At 28.4% G+C, this 23,922-nt stretch overlaps 2 protein-coding genes across 2 annotated transcripts in view; one reads left to right on the top strand and one right to left on the bottom strand.

Annotated features, from left to right (window-relative positions):
- Positions 1–1,925, top strand: part of LOC117174347 (ADP-ribosylation factor-like protein 3) — a 23,157-nt gene extending 21,232 nt beyond the window's left edge. The window contains exon 5 of the mRNA XM_033363392.1: positions 1,290–1,925. Coding sequence (XP_033219283.1) covers positions 1,290–1,331 — 42 coding nt within the window. The 3' untranslated portion in view covers positions 1,332–1,925. The remainder of the gene's footprint in view (positions 1–1,289) is intronic.
- The window catches only part of LOC117174345, a 43,450-nt gene continuing 20,919 nt past the window's right edge, over positions 1,392–23,922 (bottom strand). The window contains exons 2-7 of the mRNA XM_033363387.1: positions 20,545–20,747; positions 16,794–17,200; positions 13,287–13,598; positions 8,291–8,492; positions 6,946–7,164; positions 1,392–2,290 (exon numbers count right to left, since the gene is read on the bottom strand). Coding sequence (XP_033219278.1) covers positions 2,210–2,290; positions 6,946–7,164; positions 8,291–8,492; positions 13,287–13,598; positions 16,794–17,200; positions 20,545–20,736 — 1,413 coding nt within the window. The 5' untranslated portion in view covers positions 20,737–20,747 and the 3' untranslated portion in view covers positions 1,392–2,209. The remainder of the gene's footprint in view (positions 2,291–6,945; positions 7,165–8,290; positions 8,493–13,286; positions 13,599–16,793; positions 17,201–20,544; positions 20,748–23,922) is intronic.

Below are 23,922 nucleotides of genomic sequence, written 5' to 3'. Positions count from 1 at the left end.
CCCCCCCCCCCCCCGTTTTGTCTTGAAGATTCAGAAGTTATTTATTTGAAAATTCACCTTTTTGAGTTGAAAATTCAAAAATTTTGGTCAAAAATGTAATTGGTTTAATAAAGTTATATTTTTTAAAAAGAAAATTCAACTGTTTTCAGAAATATTCGTCTTTTTGTATTGCAAATTTATTTTAGTTGGTTGAAACTCTGTTTTGGTTCGAAATTTATGTATTTTCTAGAAAAATTACATTAATTTGTGAAGAATTTAATAATTTTGTTGAAGATTCAACTATATTGTTAAAGAATTCTTTTTTTCTAAAAGATTCTATTGTTTCGTTGAAATTAAGTTTTTTTTTAGAAAATTCATCTTTCTTTGGTAAAAATTTACCCTTTGTTATTGAAAATAAACTTTTTTTAAAGTGAATTTTGTATGGATCGTTTTAAAAAATTCATTTTTTCGATTTGAAAATTCAACTATATGGTTGAAAGTCAGTTAAAAATTAATCTTTTTAAGTTGAGAATTTAAATTTTTTTGTCAAATATTTAATTATTTTTATAAAGATATATTTTTTGGAATAAAATTTAACTGTTTCCCCAAAAATTCATCCCCCTGGATCAAAAATGGATTTTCTTTGGTTAGAAATCTTTTTCCTTGGAAATTCAACTATTTGGTTAAAAATTAAATTAATTTGTAGAAAATTTAATTATTTTTTTAATGATTCAACTATTTTTTTAAAGACATCCTTGTTACTCGAAATTTGAAAATTTGAATGTTAAAGTTTTTACCTCTTTTGTAAAATCCCGCATTTTGTCTTAAAAATTCTAAAGTTATTTATTTAATAATTCGTCTTTTTAGGCTGGAAAATCACTCTTTTTTTTGTAAAAAGTCTATTTTTTGTGATAAAAGTTATATTTTTTAAAAGAAAGTTCATTTGTTATCTTAAAAATTCGTCTTTCTGGATTGAAAATTAATCTTACTTGGTTGAAAATCTTTTTCGGTTGGAAATTCATTTAGTTTTAATTTTAAGAATTTTAAGCGTTTAAATGCAATCTGAAATTTACATAAGTTTTATTTAAATTATATTTTTCTAGTTTATGTTTTACATATTATTTTATTATATATTTAAATTATATGTAAATTAATATTTATTATTTATCTAGTATTTATTTTGACATTTGTTTAATATTTAAAAATGTATTTATTAAAAGTAATCAATATTTAATATGTAATATTACAAATTCAAATAATCCCAATGGTATTAAAAATTCTGAGGCTGAACTCGTAAACATTTTTTTCAGGAGGGTTTGGAGTGGGCTTGCAGAAGTATTAAAAAAAAATAATCCCAAGAAGAGGAATGAAGATGGGATATGTTTGCAGTATAAAAAGTGAATTACAAATACTTTCGCGTACATACACTTTATTTGGTTTTACCTAATATTTACAAGGATTGCTATGATTATTATCTATATTTATATTTATATTTCGCGTCGCGTTGAGCCGATCTAGTCGTTTGACTTCCGTCCACAATAATTAATTTATAATTCCTTTTATCAGACTTTACTAAAGCGTAGGGGCAACGTCTCTACAGTGGATAATCTTTATTTAAAAATACTATTACAATTTATCTAAAATAATTTACTTAATTTATTTAAAAGTTAAAAGATCAGTTTCTTAACTTTTAAATAAATAAAATTAATTATTTTCATTATATTTCTGCACTTAATTAATAATTATCCACTCTAGGATGAATTTTATCCACTGTAGGAAGTGTGCCCGCGGGATTGGTGCCTGCTATTTTTTTTTAATTGTAAAAATGGGGCTTTTCCTCAAATTTTAATATAGGCGAGTGCAAATACACTTAAAAGCACCTTGAAAAAATACAACATGTACCTTTTAAAGTCCATATTAAAGATATAAATACTATGAATACAAAACAGGCCTTAAGTCGTAGACTACATGAAAACGTATTTCGTTTTTTCTCCTTGTTTAACGTCCTCGGAATCGAGGACAGTTTGAAAAATCGGGTCTCGATTTTTTTTCTTTATTATTTAATTATTGTCTTTGCCAAGGAAGAACCTTAAACTAGCTTAGGGGCTCAAAAATCGAGGTAAGATCGAGGATTCATTTGTGTTCGCGATTATTTGGTCTTGAACATGAATTATCGATGCTCAATAACTGGCAGTCTCTTTCAGAATTCATACAGACATCATCAACCGCATTAAAGCTCGCTGTGTGAGTACTCTGTAGTCACTTTGAGTTCCTCTTCGTGAAAAACTGAACAGTCAACTGGATACTTTTCCTGAAATAATTTAAAAAATAGATTTTTAGTCATATAATAACAAATTTTATTTTTTATGTTAATTCCCTCCAACTTTTATTTCAACCTTTTTTTTTTAAATAATTAGTTACATTGTGATCTTTTTTAATTATAATATCATTCAGTTTAGAATGCGTAATGCAAAAACGTTGCACTTTGAAAAAATCTTATTTTAGATTTTGAAATTGACATTTGAATTAAAGGAATTTAAAATACAGTTTTAAAAACTTAAACAATTAAAAAAAAGAAGTGTTTAAAATCAAAGATTTTTGATAACATATATTTTTAGTTGAGCAACTGCGAATATAAATTATTAAATGATTTTTTAAATTGAATTTTACCTTAAGATTAAAAAAAAATAATAATAATGGTTTGTACAAAACGTTTCGGCATCAGTTCACAGTTTCATAATTTCCAGACTTTCACGTTAAAAATTAAATTGTTTCAATTGAATAGTTTTAAACAAATTTAAACGCCCTATCCAAACTTTAGAAATTATTTATAATTGTAAAATAAATTAAAAATAATATATTTATAATTGAAGGCTTTTATTAAATTTCGGTCTAAAATATTTTATTTTTAAACTATGGAATTAAAAAATTTTCAATTTAAAAAAAGAACAATTATTTAATATTCAAAAATATGTGATTGTTAATTTAAACCCAGAAATTATGAATTAAATATTCAAAACTTTTAAGAAATAAACTTAAAACTTTACAATTTTATTGCTCTATTCAAACAAATTTAATTTGTTTGTCAAATTGTTGAATTTTGATGTATAAATAACAGCTGAATACCTTTTTTTGTCAGAAAAATTCGATTATTAGAAGATTTGGTAAAATTAAAAATTAATTTAAAATTTGGAATGATTTCAAATTTCGACCGAAAAATTTAGAAGCTTTTTAAGAATTTTGATAGGTTTCAAAAGAATAATAACATTTTTTAAGATTGCTAAGAAAACTGAAAATCATTTTTTATTTTGTAAAATTATTTGAATTTCGAATAATCTTAAATGATAATTTGAAGTTGTGAAAAAATTTTAATAATAATTTTACGTTTAAAAAAATCTGAAACAACATGTAGATGTTTTAAGATCTTAAAATAAAATGTTGAAGCATTTTAAGGATTTTTAAACTATTTAAAATTAAAATAATTTAACTTTTAATCTAAACAGGGAATTTTTATATTTTACAAATTTATAGTAGGAGCTGGAGTTTATCCAGAATAATAAAAATAACAATTTTGTCTTGGAACACGGGAATTTTAAAATATTAAAAAATGCCGAGCTACTACTAGAAATATTCGAAAAGGAACAAAATTCTGAGTTGGAACAGGAAATTTTGTCAAAAAGTTCTAATTCTGAGTTGAAGCTGGGAATTTCCGGAAAATATTAAGATTTCAGAGTTAAACAAGGAATTTTCAATTTTTAATTAATTCTTAATTGGAATTGGAATTTATCCAGAAGAACAATAATTCTCAATGGAAAATTTAATTTTCTAAACAAAATTATTATTCTGTGTTGAAACGAGGTATTTTTGAAAAAATTTAAATTATGAATTGGAACAGGGAATTAAAAAAATTCTAATTCTCACAATTAGTTGAAATGGCGAATTTTCGACAATAATTAAAATTCTGGTTTTGAACAGGGAATTTTTCGTTAAAAAGTTCGTATTTTGATCTTGAAACGTTAACTTGAATCTTTTTCGGATGAGAATTCAACCATTAATATTATTTTTTCTGAAATACAAATTCATCTGTTTTAAGAGAAAATTCATCTTTTTTGGATAAAAATTCAACTGTTGTGTAGAAAATTCAATAATTGTTTTGAAAAGTCATACTTTTTGGTTTAAAATTCTGCTGTTTTGTTGAAAATTTAACTATTTCGTAGAGAATTTAAAACTATTTGGTAGAGAATTCAATTATTTGGTTAAAAATTCATCATTTTTGGTTGAAAAAAATTCATTTTTTTGGATTGAAAATTCCATTTTTTCGTAGAACATTATTTTTTGTTACAAAATTCATATTTTATTATTGACAAGTCAACTAGAATCATTTTGGATGAGAATTCCACTATTCAACAATTGTTTTCTGAATAAAAATTAATTTTTTTAAAGAGAAATTTAATCGTTTTTGAATAAAAGTGCAACTATTTGGTAGAGAATTCAACAATTTTGTTAAAAATGCCTTTTTCTGGATTGAAAATTCCATTTTCTTCGTAGAAGCGTATTCAACGGAAATTTTTTTTAACCGTAAATTGATTTAAAAACCAGCTAATTAGCGGAAAATTCATTTATTATTGTTTACAATTATCATTTTGGTTTTGCAAAGTGAACTGAAAATTTTTTTGAATAAAAATTTAACTATTTTTCTTAAGTTTTTTTCTCAATTCATCTGCTTTAGAAGAAATTTCATCTTTCTTGAATAAAAATGTAACAGTTCGGTTGAAAATTCTACCTCTTTTTTTAAAGTTTTTTTTTTTGATCCTAAAATTTACCTGATAAAAATCCATATGTTTCGTTGAAAATTCAACGAGTTTTTTGAAAAGTCATACATTTTGGTTGAAAATTCAATCCTTTGGATTGAAAATTAAATTTTTGCGATGACACTTATTTTGGTTGAAAAATGTATATTTTGTTCTTAAAAAGTCAACTGGAATCTTTGTCTGATGTGAATTCAACTATTTAAAATTTTTTTAATAAAAATTAATCTGTTTTAAGACTTTGTTAAGAAATAATTTTTTTTTGAAGATTAATATTTTTAGTTCAAAATTCATTTCTTTCGTTGTAAGTTGAACTATTTCGTTAAAAAATAATATTTTTAATTGATCAGTCCACTTTGATTGAAGGCTTATGTCTTTGGTTGCAAATTAAACTGTTTAGTCGAAAAGCCGTTTTTTGCTTTAAAATCAATTTTTTTCTGAAAATTTAACTTCCATTTTTTTAAGATTGATATTTTTTAATTGAAAATTCTACTTTTCTAGTCAGAAAATAATTTTCTTGGTTTCAAATTTTATCTTAGTTGGGTAAAAGTCCATCAGTTTCGTGGAAAATTAATTTTTTTCTGAAGTGATATTTTGGTTTCAAAATTCCATTTTTGCCGAGAAAATTCGTCTTTTGGCTTGAAGCTTCAACAATTAAGATAAACATTTATTTCTTCCTCGAGTGAAACATCTTTATTTGTTGAAAATTCGTCTGTTTGATTCAAAAATTCTTTTTTGTTGTTGTATAAATTGCATCTTTTTTCGTTGAAATATAAATAAAAATATATATAATAGGTTTCATTTGTAGTTTTTTTTTTGGGTAGAAAATTAATCTTCTTGATTAAAAATTAAATGTTTCGTAAGGTTCTAATTTTTTAAAAGTTTTTAATCGGTTTAAAGTCGAACAACTTGGTAAAAAATTAAACAATTTGGTTAAAAATTAACTTTTATCTTGAAATGTTGTTAAAAATTCAACTGTTAGGTTGACAATTCATGTATTTTGTTAAAAATTCGTCTTTTGGTAGAAAATTCGGCTATTTGATAAAAGATTCAATTAGTTGTTGAAAGTTTAAATATTTTATGGAGTGTTCATCCTTGTTTTAAATCAAATGAATCTTCTTGGTAAATAATCAACGTTTTCTTTAAATATGGAACTTTTTGGTTGCATTTTCAATTTCGTTCTTGAAAATTCATTTTTCTTTATTAAAGGTTTTTTATTATCAATTCCGCTATTTAGTAAAATATTAATTCAACAATTTAGTTGAAAATTTAATTATTTAATTAAAAATTGAACGACTTCGGTAGAAATGTAAGCTATTTGTTAGAAAATTTAACTATTACTTTTAAAATTATATTATTTTGTAGAAAATTCGTCTGTGTGGGTTAAAAATTAGTCTTGTCTGTTGAAAATTTACCATTTTAAAATTGAGAATAATTTTTTTAACTAAGAATTCAACTAATTCATTTTTGTTTCTAAACTTAACTTTTTTAGTTTTAAATTTAACTATAAAATTCAAAATTCTTGTATTTTATTGAAAATTTGTTTTTCCGTAGAGAATGAATCTTGTTGCTTGAAAATTCAGCTATTTGGTAAAAGATTAAAACTAGGTACAATATAACCTTGCGCCTATTTCAAAAATCGCTTAACAATTAAAAAGAGCCCGAAGAGCGGGAAGCCCTAGTTTCTAACTGCGCATGTGCCGAATAGTGCGGGTCTATTTAAAATTACTATGTATAAACTTGTAATATTACATTAATAATAAATTATTTAAAGAAATAAACTATTTCTTCGATGCACTTTAATTAATTTCTCGAAAGTAAAAATTAGTTAAAAATATTCATCGTTATTATTATTGATATTATTTATTGATTTCAAATAGATCCACGCTTTCCGGCACATGCGCAGTGGAAAAAATTGCTTACAGCTTGCTCATCGATACAAGGTCAGGTCAGCCAATGAACATCGATTGACAAAAATAACCTGAAGGTCGCGGTAAAGGTGGGAGCCTCGCCCCTCCCGGCTTGAAATTATGGAACGTGTACGTTTAAAGGCCGTGGAAATAGGCGGAAATCTACTTTACTCAAAAAACGACTAGTGTAATAAAAGAGGAATACGTTCATTTGCCGCAAATTTGAAATTACCTAAAAAAATACTTACATGACAGTTTTTACTTTCTACAATAGCTCCATACAGAGACCAGAAATTAACACCGCCTCTGTTGCTAATGGCCCAGGCGGCTGGGAAACTGGCAAATTTGGTTATTTGACTTCGCATTTGGGACGACTTAGTATCTTCCTCGTCCTTCTGATTAATAGTACAAAAGATGTGATTGGCACATTTTGGTAACTTCGTTGCCCACTTGTAAGCACGATATGCCTGTAAAAAGGAAAATTTAATTTATATTTCTTAAAAATCGTTTTTCTGAAAAGGCAGAGAAGTGAGGGGAAATGAGAATGGAGAAGTAGGGGAAATTAGGGGAGGGTAAGTAGTGGAATTGAGAGGAGGGGAAGTACTGAGAATCAAGGAAGAGAAAGTAATGGTTAAGTAGTCAGTGGTGGTGAAGGAAGAGGAAGTAAGGAAAATAAGAGGATGGGAATTAGAGAAAGTGAGGAGAAGGAGCAAGGGAAGAAATAAGGAGTTAGGAAGTAGGATGTGTTAGGGGAGGCAAACTAGTAGAAGTTAGTCGTGAGGGGTGAGGGACTATAGGGTATGATGAATAGGATCATTGTGAACAAATTAGGAAGTACTAAGTGGGGGAAATTAGAAATAGGAAAGTAGAGAAAATAATAGGAGGGGAAATTGTGGAACTGAGAGGTTGGTAACTGGGAGAAGGGGAAGTACGAGGAATGAGGTATTGGGAAGTATGGGTTATGTAGTCAGGGGAGGTGAAGGGAGAGCTAAGCAGTCAGAGGAAGTGAAGGGAGAGGGAAATAACGGAATAGAAATTATAGGAAATGAGGAGAGGAAACAGTGTGAAGGAGTGAAGGCGTGAAGGAGTAGGGTACATAAGGGGTAGAATCATTAATGAGAAATAAGGGGGTAAAAATTAGAGGAAATGAGGGGAGTGGAATTAGGAAAATGATAAATAGAGGGAGAGTAGGAGAAGTGAGTGTAAACGTGGAGTGGAGAAGTAAAGGAAATTATAGAAGGGAAATGAAAAATGGGGAAGTAGGGGGACTGAAGGGAGGGCTTGAAGGATATTGCGGGTGAGCAGAGAAGATAAAGATAAAACTTAATAAGGGGCGTGAGAGAATTGGAGTTTTAACTGCAGGGTGAAACAGGGAAGACAGAATTTAGGGAAGGAAGCGAAGCGATGGATGAAGTTGGATGAGCGGGTTGTAGGGGGGGGGGGGGGGGGGGGGGGGGGGGGGGGGGGGGGGGGGGGGGGGGGGGGGGGGGGGGGGGGGGGGGGGGGGTGAACGACTTATTTACGTCTTAATAGAATAGGAAACCCTTTTTTGAGGCGCAAGACGCCTAATTTGAATAATATTTTTTTAATTACCTTGAGCATGGGCGCAATAAGATCATTATTAATCGTGTCACTGAGTTTGTTACTTAATTCTCTAGCATTTATTCTAGAGACTATGAAACCTTTTTCTGATGCGAGGTTCATTAATTCTTGTACGTAAGCTACTGCAGGTTTAATGTACTGGATGCTGTCGACTTTTACGTTCAAATGTCGCTTTGCTACTGCGTTCACCAACCTACAAGCAACAATTATTAAAAGTTTTGCAATAAACACATTTTTTAGAGGATTCAATGTTGGAAATTTTCAAAAGCTAATTTTGAAATCTAATTCGCTTTTGAAAAAGAAAAATATAAGTGGGCGTAAAAATTCATTTTTAAAATCCCATGACTTTTCTCAAGCTAATTTTTCATTTTCTCTGACCATTATTATTTAAAGAACAAAATTGTAATATTGTGACCAGGAGAAACTAATTTCAACCCCAAAAAGCGGCTAACGCGAATTGAAAAAAATTTGCTGAAATTTCAAAAAAATTAAATGAAGCGATTAAGTAACTTTTTCACTCTCACTTTCGCAATTACTTTTTCGAATTTAACTTCTGTCTTCTTTTTTTAAACATTTTAATTAACTCAATAATAATAAAATATTTTAATTTTGGAAAAGTGGAAATGTAAATGAAAGTAAAAGAGTTGCATAATCGTGTCTAGGTAAATTTTCACAAATTCAGGATAAATTATCGAGACTTCAAAACAATTGAAGTTCAATTCCAAAGTATTTAAACAAATTGGAAATTTTTTTTTAATCCAAGAAATTATATAAATATCAGTAAAATTAGAGGAAAATAAAGAAAACAAATATTTGTATGAAATTCATAAGGATTTAAGGTGAATTTAAAAATTGCAAATAAATTGAAAACAATAAATAGAAATAAAGAAAGTTTTACCAGTAAGTCTGAAAGGAGTTGATAAAAATTCAAGGGAATTAAACAGAATTTGATAAGATGCCTAAGATTTCAAGGTAAGGACGAATTAAAGAAAATTGAAAAATATCCAATTAGTTGATTAGAATTGAGAGTTTAGGTTAAAGAACGTTTAGGACATTCAGAAGTTTGCAAGAAATTAAAAAATATTTTATAAATTTGTTTTAATTCTGCCTAAATTTACAAATATTTTTAATCTCTTCAAAATAGAAAAAATCCTAAATATATTTTTAACTGACTTGTAGTTCCTAAACACTTTAGATAATCTTTCAAAATAAAAATAAAATTGCCTTAAAATCTTGGAGATTCTTTTACAAAAATGTTGAAAATCTTTTGAAATGTTTTTAAAGCTTTTTAAATATTCCCCTTATATAATTAAATTTTTTAAAAATAAGAATTATTTTAAATTTGACTAGAAATCTTAAAAGAAATTCAATCCTCTTAAAGCTTTTCAAAATTCTGAAAAAGCTTATCATTGTTTAAAAAAAATCTATTTCGGATCCTGTGCAAACTGATTTTTACGGATCTTGTATGAAAATTACTAATAAAAAAGAGCGTCAAAAAAAATTTTTGGGTAAATTTAGGTATAAATTAACAAAATTGCATTTTTTGTTATTCTTCGAAATATCATATTTCACGATCTTGAAATAAAAAAGTACAAATCCGGTCGAAAAACAAAAAACACATTTGGATTTGTTTCTTTTTAAAACTATTTTTTAAAATTATTATATAATATGTGATATATTATTTAGAATATAATATTGAAGGGTGTTTTTGGTTTTTTGATCGGTTGCTTATTTTGTTTTTAATTATTTACAAAAGTTTCAAATCTATATATGTGGCAATATTCAGGATCTTCATATTTCGAAAGAGCCTCTCAATAGGGCGCCTCTAAGGGCTGTAGGGGACATTTTTCTCGGAAACGCGCTCTCTCCACCAGCGCCCTCTACCTCTGAATAAGGCGCTCTTTGCTGCATATAAAATATGTGGTACAGTGCGAGCCATATACATATACATACAAATTTTATTTCTAAATTATCGTTTTTTCTGTATGAAATATAATAGTTGGTCATTTTTTGGAGTAGTAAATTTGGTTAGAAACATGATGAAATTCTGTAAACAATTAATCATGGTTTATTTTCAAAGTTTCTAAAAATTGAGTCAGATATGTCTCCTTTTTTCTCAAACTGGTATCCTATTCTACTTATTGTAGGATAATTAACCAATTTTTGTACGTTTTTTCTAATGTTTAACAAATTTCTACTTGTTGAAATCATTTCTGTTTGCTTAAGCACTTTTTTCGAAAACTTCACAAAAATGATATAAAATAGAATACGTAAAATTATTTTTCTGACTAAATAGTGTATAGAAATAATATATTAAACATATTTTAATCGTTTTAACAAATATAGTTTTTTTTAACAATTACTTTTAAAAAAATATTTTAAAATCGTATTTTATGAAAAAAAAACATAATATTGAATAATTGCGAGGATTAGTAAATTCTGTTGAAAACTTAATGTGATGATTTAAACAATTTTTTTCCGTCGTCCATCTATTTTAAATTTGAAGGAAATTCGAAAGAAATCAACAATAATTCATTGTATAAAGCATGACACGAAGCTTTTACCAGAATTTAGTACATTAACCAAAAAAGTGGACATCTATCGCTCAATTTTTATATGTATATTTTGAAAATAAACAATAATTAATTATTTAAATAACTCATAATGTTTTTAAAAAATGTAATACTGTAAACAATAACTTTTACATTTCATTAAAAAATAAGATTTTTTTACATTTCCCGGGAAAAATAATTGTTAAAATAAGTTACACTTGTTTAAACATTTTAAAATTATTTTAAAAGTCTTTAGAGGTATTCAAGTTTTTAATTAGTCATTGTTCTTATGAAAAAAAGCGACGGACATATAGCTATTGGATTCTTGGATCATATTTAGTTCGATGTGGGGGGGGGGGGATTTTAAAAATAGAAGTTATTAGTATGGTTCCATTTCTAAAATTAAGGTGTACCTTCGCATCTAATTACTACACAGGAAAGTGTTCCACAGATGAGTGAAATTTGACTCAATTCTCCGTAATTACGAAAAAAGAACAATGTTCTACCTTTAATAGGTCATAACTTATGACCCCTCAAAGTTGGCCATTTTTGTCTGTTTACGGGCAAAAAAGTGAAGTTCAGTTTTTTCAAAATAAATTGTGCCAGTTTTAGTTTGCGTTAACGACGCCAGAGGATAAAATAGTCTACAAAAATCTGCGTAGATCTAAAAAAATGTATTTTAAAAACTTTCGAAAACTTTGTCTGAAATAAGTATATACAATTCATGTAGCATGTATAATACGTCTTTTGCCATTAATAAATAATTAATTGATTATAAAAAAAGCTCGCTATCATCACTTATGGGTACTTTTTGGCCTTATTCTTAGTATTTTCATGAAAAAAAAGTGATTGTAATTGATTGAAAATGTATGATATGTTTTTTCATCAATAAACTAATATGTTTGATTAATAATTGTTTATGAGAAAATTTTTTCATAACCATCCTTAAGTACTTTTTGAGTACTTTTCTGGCAAAAAAGTGATTATAATTGATTAAAAATGTGATATATACTTTTCATCAGAAAAAAAAACAAAATTTTTAATAATTGTTTATAACAATATCTTCTGATGAATACTTTTTATGCATTTAATTCCGTACTTACCTCCAATACACTTGTTATTTGCAGTGATTTCTGTGAATGGTACATAATATTCTGTGACCATTTTTCTGAATTAAAAATAAGCAAGTAATCGATTATTTAAAAGTTATTACAAATGTAATTTATCATTTTGAAAAATTAATAAAATAGTAATTATATAAATTCGTTCTGTCTAAAAGTTCTTTAAGTAAATTGACAAAATAGTTCAACAGGTTAGAATTGTGTGAATAAAAAATAAATTCCTAATCAATAATTTGATTAAAACATTATTTATTATTGAATTTTTTAATTGAAAAACGCAATTCATATCTGAGTTTCAAATTGTTTTACATCTTTTTAAAATGAACACGCATTCGCAACAACAATCAGATCAAGAAGTGTTTGTGCAAGATAAGCATGATAGATTTCCAAGCTGGATAAAATGATCGTGAGTGACTATTTTAATGAGATATTGTTATAAACAATGATTAGAAAACTTGTTTTCTGATGAAAAGTATATATCACATTTTTAATCAATTATAATTACTCTTTTATCACAAAAGTACTCAAAAAGTACTTAACAGTGGTTAGGAAAAGATTTGATCATAAACAATTATTAATAAAACATTTGTTCATTAAAAAAAAACATATTAGACATTTTCAATCAATTACAATCACTTTTTTGACACGAAAATACTAAAAATATGGCCAACAAGTAATCATAAGTGGTTATAGCAATTTTTTATTGTAAACAATGAATTATTTATTCATGTCAAAAGACGTATTATACATATTAAATGAATTATATAGACTTAATTGAAAGCCCTATTGTAGGTCCTATCACTCACCTTTGGAACACTTTCGCGTGTAGTAATAAGGTGCGAAGTTTTACAGTGTTTTTTGAAACTTGTGATTTTTCGCTGAAAAGAAAAAAGGGGGTTTTTCTATGTATCATAACTCGAAACCTATGGAAGATAGCGGATTATTTTTCAAACAAAATTTTCTCATAATTTTGTCCTCTTTCTTTTTTCTATTGGACATTTTGCTCTAAATTGCAATGGGAATTATTCGCCCACGTTCATGTAACTTTTGGAACTGTTAAAAAAAAACCGGTTTGGTAATTGATCTGTTATAGCATTTTTGATATGTCAAAAGGGACACATATATGATATATGAATCTCAGCAATCCCTCGGTCAACGCGGGAACTACATGGTGGGCGTAACGTTCGAGCGCATTTGAGGAGAAAGCGCCCTATTGAGAGGCGCCCTACTGAGAAGCTCGACTGTACAAAAAATTCCCCAATTTGTGAATAAATTAAAAATTAAAATAAAGAATAGAAAAGTCATTATCCAGACCTGGATAAACTTTCGGTTGGTCGGGCAGGTTCGAACATGACAGATTTCGGATACCCCTGAGACTTGAGGAAGGTATTTCCCACAAATTGTACCGTCGTTAAGTATCTTTGCTGAGTGGCTGGATCTGCAACATGGGAAATCCACTCAGCAACGAAATTTGTCAAAGATTTTATCCAGCGTCTTCTCTGTGGGGGGTTTTCGAAACTGTCAAAGATCTTTTCATACTGGAGACGACCTTTAGAATCCGTCATTTGTCCAACAATATTTGCTAGTCCACTATTTTTCCACAGAGTCTGTCCCAGCTCTGAATTGCTAAAAAAAATTTAATCAATCATCATCATCTTCATCTTCACAATTTCCAGGCCTGAGATTGCATGGGGGTCCAAAAAGGAATTGGAAAATTTTCGACGTTAAATGTCTATGAATTTCCTTTTTGCCCAAAATTTTATCGAATCCATAACAAAATAAGTGCGTTTTTTTGTTGGAAACAAAAATATTTTAAGAGGTTCTTAAGTCCCATGAAGTTTAAGACACATTTCCCATACAAGAAGACGCGAGAAAGAACGTTTTTTGTACATTTTATTCAGAATCGTCAACGTTAGATCAAAATGTCTCTTCACAATAAGCCATAAATATAAATCAAAAATTACGTTTTGAATTTCACGCCTATAAGTCTGTTTGGTAGAATAAAAAAAAAATTAGAAAATTGGATTTTGTCAGTTCTCGACGCTAATTTTTTTTTGGGTTTCTTTTAGTACAAATTGTTTCTAAAACCATAAATATTACTTTTTACTGATAATTAGATATTATAATAAATTATTCAGACAATTTATTATTGTTCATAACAAAGTCACAAATTTTAGGAAGAAACATTAAGATAAGATAGTCATGAACAATAATAAATTTTTTTGAAAATTATGTTTCTTAACTGGCATTAATTAATATTGTTATAAATAATAATAAATGGTTAAAATAATTATTTTGATTAAATATAATTATTATTATCTCACTGTCAATGAAAATTAAACAAAAAGTACATTGTTTTGTTATAACCGCAAGTTTCTAGTAATATTTAATGATTTGTCACAAAAAGTAATAATGAATAATTGTTAAGAAAATTGTTTTTATTAAGTTGAAATAATTACTATCTCATTCTAATTAAAAAGTCGACTAAAGGGGGGAAATTTCGGAAAAGAATTCAACTTCCCTGCATTATTCTAGAAGAATATTGTTATAAATAATAATTAATTGTTAAAACTTTTTTTTCAACTTTGATTGATTAATACTCTGTTCTAACTGGAAAATTAAAAGCAAGTTAAAAAATTTAGAAAAAACCGCAACTTTGTAGCATTATTCACATAAAATATTACAAAAAATAATAATAACAAATTGTTTAAAAAATTATGTTTGCTGAATTGAAGTAATTATTCCCTCACTATATTTAAGAAATAGACAAAAGGTGGATAATTTCAGGGGGAAAATGCAACTTTCTAGCATTATTCTGAGAGAATATTGTTATAAATAATAACAAATTGTTTATGGAATTATTTCTGTCAAATTTAATTGACTAATGTCTCAGTCTAACTAAAAAATTTAAAGCTATTTGGAAAATTTAGTATAAACCGCAAATTTCTAGCATTTAATTAAAAGTGAACAAGAAGTAAAAAATTTCGAAAAAAAAACAACAAATTTCTAGCAATATTCAAAGAAAATATCACTGACAATAATAATAAATTATAGAGAAAATTATTTTTGTTGACTTAAAATAATTATTATCTCACACTAATTAAAAAGTAGACGAAAAGTTGGAAATTTTCAGAAAAAACCGCAACTTTTTAGCATTATTCTGGTAAAATTTAGTTATAAATAGTAATCTCACTTTAATTAAAAAGTGGACAAAAGGTGGGAAATTTTAGAAAAAACTCAACTTTCTAGCAATATTTTAAGAGAATATTGTTACGAATAATAATAAATTGTTTAAACATTTACTTTTGACAGCTTTAATTCATTACTGCTCCGTTCGAACAACAAAATTTAAAGCAAGATAGAAAATTAAACAAAAAACTGCAATTTTCTAGCATTATTCACAGAAAATATTACCAAAAATTATAATAAATTGTTTATAAAATTATGTTTGTCAAATTGAATTAATTACTACCTCACGCTAATTAAAAAATGGACAAAAGGTGGATAATTTCAGAAAAAAACGCCACTTTCTGGCATTGCTCAAAGAAAATATTACTGAAAATAATATAATAAAATAATTCTAGAAATAATAACAAATTGTTTAAAGAATTATTTCTGTGAAATTAAATCGATTAATGTCTTGCTCTAACTAAAAATTTTAAGGCTTGTTGGAAGATTAAGAATAAACTCGACTTTCGCGCATTATTTAAAAAATATATTACTAAAAATAATAAAAATGGTTGAAAAATTATTTTTGTTAAATTTAATTACTTATTATCTCACTCTAACTAAAAAGTGGACAAAAGGTGGAAAAATTAAGGAAAGCCCGTAACTTTCCAGCATTATTCCAAGAGAATATTCTTATAAATAATAATAAATTTCTTCAAAAAATTTTGCCATTTTAGATAATACTTGTAGAAAAGCTATATCATTAAATCAAAATGATTTAAAAATAATCGAAAGTATTTAAAGAGATTTAAAGAATTTCAAACAATATTTAATAATTTTGAAGGATATCCAAAGATTTCAAGGTGTTACAAAGAATTTCGAGAATTTTGTATTATCTCCGTTTATTTTTATGGACTTTCGGGATTTTGGAAGATTTTAAACTATTGTAACAGAGTCCAAAGAATTTCAAAAGATTTACAAAATTTTAAGGGATTTCAAAGAATTTCGAAAGATTTAAAAAATTGCAAGGGACATCAAAGAACTTTCTAAAATTTCCAAAGTTTTAGAGCTCGTTTAAAAGAGATTTCAAGAAAACTTGTTAAAATTAATGAAATTCCAAGGGGATCCTAGCGATTCCAAAGATTTTAAGAAATTTTAAAAGATTTTTGGGAATTTTAAATATTTTTATCGATTTAAACGGAATTCAGAGAATTTTTATGGTTATATAATTTTTTAAAAATCCAAATTTTGCCCGCTATATTGGATCTGCCATTTTGAATTTTCAAAATCTGAGTTCGGATTCATGATTAGCGATTCCAAAAAACCCCTGTATACCAATTCTGAAAAATATATTCCAAATTTAAGTCGCCATATTGGATCCACCATTTTGAATTTTCTAAATCTGCGTCCAGATTCGTGATCAGTGATCCCAAAAACCCTCGTATACCAATTTTCAGAAAAAAAATATGCCAAACGTTAGTCGCCATATTGGACCCGTCATTTTGAATTTTCAAAATCTGAGTTCAGATTCGTAATCAGCGACCTCAAAAACCCCTATGCATTCTTAGAAATCCTTTGTAATCCTTTGAAATACAGTGGGGTCACAAAATTAATTAATGGTCATAAGTGAAAATAAATAGAAAAAACAATTACCTAAAATGCTCCCACATGACATGCATGTTCTCCAGAATAGGTGGTACCCACCAAGAATGATCGGAATGATCATGTTTCTTTTTATCATTATTGTGAGAATTATCACCAGCAGCGAAAGAATCCAAAATCATGGGGAGCATGCCCATTAGCCCATCTACGTTGTTACTCTGACCCATAAATAAACTTGCTAAACTCATCATAGAGTCAAAATTCATTCCTGATTCTTCATGACCAGCATCTTTTTTAGTTGGCTGATTTTGACCTAAGGATGAAGACACAGCTTCCAGAACAGAACCCAAATCAACACCGTTACCTTCTTTGTTTCCAGAAAGGAGGGATCCAATACCGGAAAGAATTTGACCCACTCCATCACCTTTTGATTTTCCTCCCGAAAGCATATCACCCACCTGTTAATAATTATTATAAAAAAATATGTATAATGGAATTATAGAGTCCTAGGTAATATACGAATTATTGGTAAATAAAAACAAAATAATTATCTATTGAAAGAGCGGTGGAGGGTTCCATCAATTTTTTTTAAGAGAAATTATAAGCACTTGGGTGCTTTGCAACAATTACAAAAAAAGAATCAAAATAACATTTTTTCGTGCCCGACCTTTTTGCCATATTTCTTTGATCTTAGGGCGCTTTAAAAGTTAATTTCGAGTGATGTACTATACAGGTTGGCCCATTTTAATCTATAGATTCAAATCTCTTCTAAACTACATAAATATACAAGAAAAAAATGGTTCAAACAAAAGTTGAACAGGATATAGGCTGCCATTGAACTGTATTGTTAATTATGACCTTGAGGTCAATTTTCAAGGTCTTTTCAAGGTCAAGTCGATTCTTTAAAAAGAATCTGTTATATAATCAGCGAATTGTACTTTGCCGACAGTAGATAATGCTCCAAAATCATGGAGGCAGAAAATCCACAATATCGATCAAGTTAAGAATCTTCAGTAACAAAAAATGCTTAGTCTTAATCAGGCTAAATAAAACATTTTTTTAAATTCAAAATAAAATTTTAAAAAATCTTTCTCTTTTTGCCCCACTGGGAATCGAGCATTTGACTGGAAATCAGAAGTCCTGTGGTTCGATTCCCATTGAAGCGAAGAGAGAAAGTTTTTTTTTTGTCTAGAAAAAAATTAATTTTCAAGACGATTTTTTAAATGGAAATCCATATGTTTGACTGCGGATTTGAATGAAGCGGAAAATTTCACGTCAAAAATATACCATGGAAATATTGTTTTTGGAATCTTAAAGATGTCAAAAACCAAGGTCAAAGGTCCAAAAAATTATCAGATGTCCTTTTTCTGAATTATCGTGGTTTTCCGGGTAAAGCAAACGTTTAAGATGCTTTAAAATACCACAAAATGTAAAAGTATGAACCACCTTGACCACCTTATTAACCTCGCACTTCTGGCCAATTTTCAAGGTCAATCAAAGGTCAAGACTATTCTTTAAAAACAGAAATCTCTATTTACACTGGGGACTCGTAAAGAACGGGAGAGTTTACGTGAAAATTGGTATTTAAAAATCTTTTATTCTGACCTATAGAAGGAGATATCAAGGTCAATTGTTAAAAAAGCGCCCAGAAGTTTTTTTTAATTTAGTGGTGTGTTGAGCAATCTCAACGTTGAGGGTGCCTTTAACAAGTGCAAGATAAGTTGCACAAATTTCTGCGATCGTGACTAACTTGACCTTCAAGTGTATTTTCAAGGTTTATGAAAGTCTAGGTAATTTTTTAAATCAAAAAGTTGCAAAAAATGGCAGCATTTTCACCTTAATTTTAGCGTTATCAAAACAACGAGGTGGATGTAGTAAGTTTCGTTTCCTTTGGGGTGATAAGACCTTTCACAGGTCTAAATGAAAGATTTTAAAATACCAATTTTCACGTAGAATTTCCCGCTCTTTACGAGTCCGCAATCTAAAATAGGTACCTGAAACCGCGCGTATATCCGCTGTTCGAAAACGTGAACATTTACTTATATCCTCCCGGGAGGGGATCTCACCCATGCTGCTCAGCGAAGGGAAAACGGCCGCGCTGCGCTCTAATTGGCTGGTTTGTCACGTGGTATTACGAGGTGGTGGATGCCAAGCGGATATAAATGAGAGTTATGCAGAGATAGAAGCGCAAGAGGATATAAGTGAGAGGGTATATAAACGCGGTTTCATTATATTTATTTTTTTTAAATCGTCTTGACCTTTAAATGATCTCTTTAAGGTCCCGAAAACAAGATTTCCATATTATACATTTAAGTAAAATTTTCTGCTGAAGTCAAACTCTCAGTAAAAAATACAGGTTTCTATTTTTTTTTAAATCGTCTTAATCTTGAAATGACTTATAGTCTTGTCCTTGAAATGACCTTGACATGATTGTCAAATTGACATGAAGATCAAAATCAATGGTACAGTTAAATGGCCCCCTATGTCTTGATAAACTTTTTTCTCAGCAGTTTTTTTTGTAGATGGGGAAGTTTAGAAGATATTTGGCTCTATAGATATAAATTTACCACCCTGTATGTCAAGTTTAAGAGGATAAGTTGATTCTTGTTATATTTATACCAAATAATCTAAAGGCAAATACATCTTTTTGGACAGATCTTTTTCCGGCAAATATTCTTGGTTTTGTTGTTGTAATTGCAAATTTTTTTTGCGCCTGGAGCTGGTAATACGTTGACTGTTATGCGCGCTGGTCTCTCCGTTTAAGGGGCAAAAAAAACCATTCTCAATTATACAAAAAAAAAACAAGAACATTTTCCGGAAAAAGCTCTGTGTTCAAAACGGTATAATGGCCTTTAGATTATGTGTTAAAAATATTACGTGCAACAATTTATCCTTTCAGACGTATAGTGGATCAAGCAAAACCGTCTATTTGAAGCGCCTTAAGGTTAGAAAAAGTGTCTATTTTGGAAGAGCTAGGCAGATGAATCTTTTTTGGTATCTGTGGATATAAAATAGAACTATCTTAATCCTTCAACTAGTAGGTCACGGAATTTTGGTGTTTTTAGAGTTTTTTCAATTCTTTAATATCATAAGGGTATAGAAAACATGGGTGTTTCTTAAGGCCTTAAATTTTTATGTCTCGACTTCAGAATATTTTTATTATTTTTATTGATTTTTGAACACACTGAGGGTAGAAAAGGGGGTTATAGTTAGGGCTCTTTTTAGATTTCTTTCCTTCGATTTTGTCATATTTTAGTGGTTGGAAACGGGGCTGATCCGGAAGAGCTAGGCTTATATAAAATGTTAAGTCTATAAATACTACTACTATAAAATTTTAGGTCTCGTAATTAAGACATTTTTCAGAATTTTTCTCTCGACTTTTTAATATCTCAGGAGTGAAAAATGAGGGTGTTCTAGAAGAGCTAGATAGATAAAACTTTTTTTGGTATATTTGCACATTAAATGGACATATTTCATAATATCAAATTTTAGGTCTCATAGTTAGGGCATTACAAAAAATGGTCTTAATTTATTAATATATCAGAGGCGAAAAATGAGGGTGTTCCAGTATAGCTAGGTGGATAAACTTCAAAAAAATGTTGACATTAAATGGAGTTATTTCAAGATAAAATTTTCGGGCACGAGCGAAGAAAACTTTTTTAGATTCTTTTTTTGTAAGCGTTGAACCTTAGCCAGGTTTTATAAATTTGGTTTGAATTTAAATCAGCCCGAAAAATGGTTTCCTAAAATATCCATTTATAAGAAGATTTTCATAAGGCAATTTTTATAAGTGATCCTGCACCTGTTTTCCGGTATCTGATTGCATAAAAGCGCTGGCCACACCTTGAAGACCCCCAATAGCATCATTATTTGTGCCTGCGAATAATGCCTCAGCAGCTTCCATAAATGCATCCGAGGCATCTGTATCCTCCTCTTTCTCGCAAATGGTCAAACCAAACAGGACCAATAAAATCGTTACACCCAAGATCCGCATCCTAGTGATTTCTGAAAAAGGAAGAAAAATTAGGAATATGATATTAAAAAAAAGATAATTGATAAATATAAAAAAAATTTAATTGCTTATATCTTTAGAATCTGGGAACGAATTCTCAAACTTAATTTTGATATAAATTCTTTGAGACTTTTGAATCTATTTTCTTATTTAAAATAATAAAAGTATAATTTTTAATGAGAATATACCTCAGTTAAAATTATTTTCATGTGAAGAATTCACAAAATAAAGTAAATATTTTTAAAATAAATACTTCTTGACCTGGAACTGGTTTAAAAAATATATTGTTTCATTTTGTATTTTTAAAATTGATCATTTTTGAGGTACTTTTTTCTGCTTTGTATGAATTTTTTGTTATCACGAATGAACTTTTTTAAATCCTCGAATAAAAAACATACTTCAAATAAGGCCGCAGCTAGACATTTTTCTAGGGGGGGGGGGGGGATTTTCAGGGGGAGGGAGGAATTTATATGTATATCATGTACGTTTAAAAATTGGGTGGTTTTTTTTTTGTTACGAAAATAGGAAAATAAATTCTTTACAATCAAATTAATGTATGTATACCATATTGAATTAATTATGAAACGCTTTAACTCAAATGAGTTAAAAAATTTTCAGAAGAAAGTTTAATTTTTAATAAAAAAGAATAAATTTCCGACTAAGACTTTTTTCGCTCAACAGAAATCATTTTTCAATCAAAAAGACCGAATTTTCTATCCGAAAAGACGAATTTTCAAAAACAAAAAATACATTTTCGACCAAAAAATGTGACTATAAAATAAAGTAGATTTTTTAAATAATTGGATTTTCAACCAAATATATCAAGTTTGAACTAAAAAAGATATATTTTGAACCAAATAGTTGTATTTTTAAATAAAAAACATCAACTTTCAAGCAAAAAAAAAGTTGATATTACAATAAAAAAGGTTTTCATTAAAAATTAAAAAAAAAATTAAATTCAACCAAAAAGAATAAATTTTCAACGAAGTAGTTGAAGCTTCAACTAAAAAGGATAACTTTACAACCTTATATTAATAAAATAAAAAAAATAATTCAACAGGAGATGACAAATTTTCAAAAAGATCATTTTCAACCAAGAAATATTGAAAAATCAATCGCGAAAAAAATTTAAACCAAATTGTTAAACTTTTAAGCCAAAAAGTTTAATTCTCTACGTATATTAAAATTTTCAATCCAAAAATAGGAATTTAGAGAAATATTAAGTTAAAAAAAACTAATTTTTAACTAAACAAGCAAATTTTGAATCAAGCAGATTAATTTTTCATACCAAGAAAAGACGAATTTTCAATGAAGTACATAAATTTTCAACTGAATAATTCAAATTTTATATAGAAATGGAATAACTTAATTTTCAGCTGAGAATATTGATTTTCAACCACAAAGAACAAAGTTTTAACGAAATACTTAATTAATCAAATGAATGGTTAAGAAAGTAGTTTAAGTTTCAATGGAATAGTTAAATTTTTGACCAAAAAATATGGTTGTTAAACAAAAAAGTTAAATTTTTAACCAAATAGTAGAATCTTTAACAAACAAAAAAAAAGAAATTTTAACCATGAAATTGTAGAGTTTTTAATCAAAAGGTATTAAATCTTAACATACGTAGGAAACTATTAGAATCTAAAGTAGGATTCTACACAGGTTTCTATTTTGATTACGGCGCAGGAAATTAGTAAGATTCGATGTAGGAAACTATTATGATCCGACGTACAATCTATCAGGATCCAATGTAGAATTCTACTTAGTTTTGGACGTATCGAACTATTAGGTTCTAATGTACGTTTCTTGGTCGATTAAAAAGTAGGAATCTATAGAGATCTATTTCTGCAACTGCGTAGGAAACTATTCGAATCTGACGTTGGTCGGTTAGCACATATGAAGCTATTATGATTCTACGTAGGTTTCTATATCGGTAACAACGTAGGAAACTATTAGGTTCTGATGTAGGATTCTATGTAGGTTGCTATGTTAGTTACGCCGCTGGTAATGGCATAGGAAACTATGAAGATCCGACGTAGAACACTGACGCATGATTCTGTTTAGGTTTCTATGTTGGTTACGACAAAGGAAACTCTAGTGATCCAAAGTAGGGCACTGTTATGACCTGACATAGGAAACTATTATGATATTACTTGAAAATCTATTATGAAGCAAAGTAGGAAACTATTATGATCCAACTTAAGAAACTAATATTAGCTGAAGTAGAAAACTATTGTGATCCGACGTAGGATTCTATGTAGGTTTCTGTGCTGGTTACGACAAAGAAAACTATTATGATCCGAAGTAGGAAACTATTATGATCCAACATAAGAAACGAATATTATCCGAAATAGGAAACTATTATGATCCGACGAAGTATTCTATGTAGGTTTCTATGTTAGTCACGACAAAGGAAACTATTATGATCCAAGGTAGGAAACATAGGATTCTATGTTAGTAACAATAAAGGAAACTATTATGATCCGCGTTAGGAAACTATTATGATTTAATTTGAGAAACTAATATTATCCAGTGTAGGAAACTAATACGATCAGACGCACGAAATTGTGATGATCCGACATAGGATTCTATGTTGGTTGTGACAAAGGAACCTATTATGATTCGACGTAGGAAACTATGATGATCCAACGTAGGATTCTATGTAGGTTTCTATGTTTGTTGTGACAAAGGAAACTATTATAATCCGAAGTAGTAAGCTATTATGATCCAACTTAAGAAACTGATATTATCCAAAGTAGAAAACTATTATCATCCGACGTAGGAAACTATGAAGTTCCAACGTAGGATTCTAAGTATGTTTCTATGTTACGACAAAAGAAACTATAATGATCCAAAGTTGGACACTATAATGATTAAAAGTTGGATACTATTATAATCCAAAGTTGGAAACTATTAGGATCCCAAGTAGGAAACTATTATGATTCAACTTAAAAAACTAATAATATCCCAAGTAGAATTCTATGTAGGTTTCTATGTTAGTCACGACAAAGGAAACTATTATGATCCGAAGTACGAAACTATTATGATCCAACGTAGGATTCTATCTTAGTAACAATAAAGGAAACTATTATGATCCGAGTTAGGAAACTATTATGATTTCACTTAAGAAACTAATATTATACAGTGTAGGAAACTAATACGATCAGA

The sequence above is a fragment of the Belonocnema kinseyi genome, chromosome 6 (assembly GCF_010883055.1).
Source record: "Belonocnema kinseyi isolate 2016_QV_RU_SX_M_011 chromosome 6, B_treatae_v1, whole genome shotgun sequence".
NCBI lineage: Eukaryota > Metazoa > Arthropoda > Insecta > Hymenoptera > Cynipidae > Belonocnema > Belonocnema kinseyi.
Note: the sequence above shows the minus strand (reverse complement) of the source record. Positions and strands in the feature narration are given on the sequence as shown.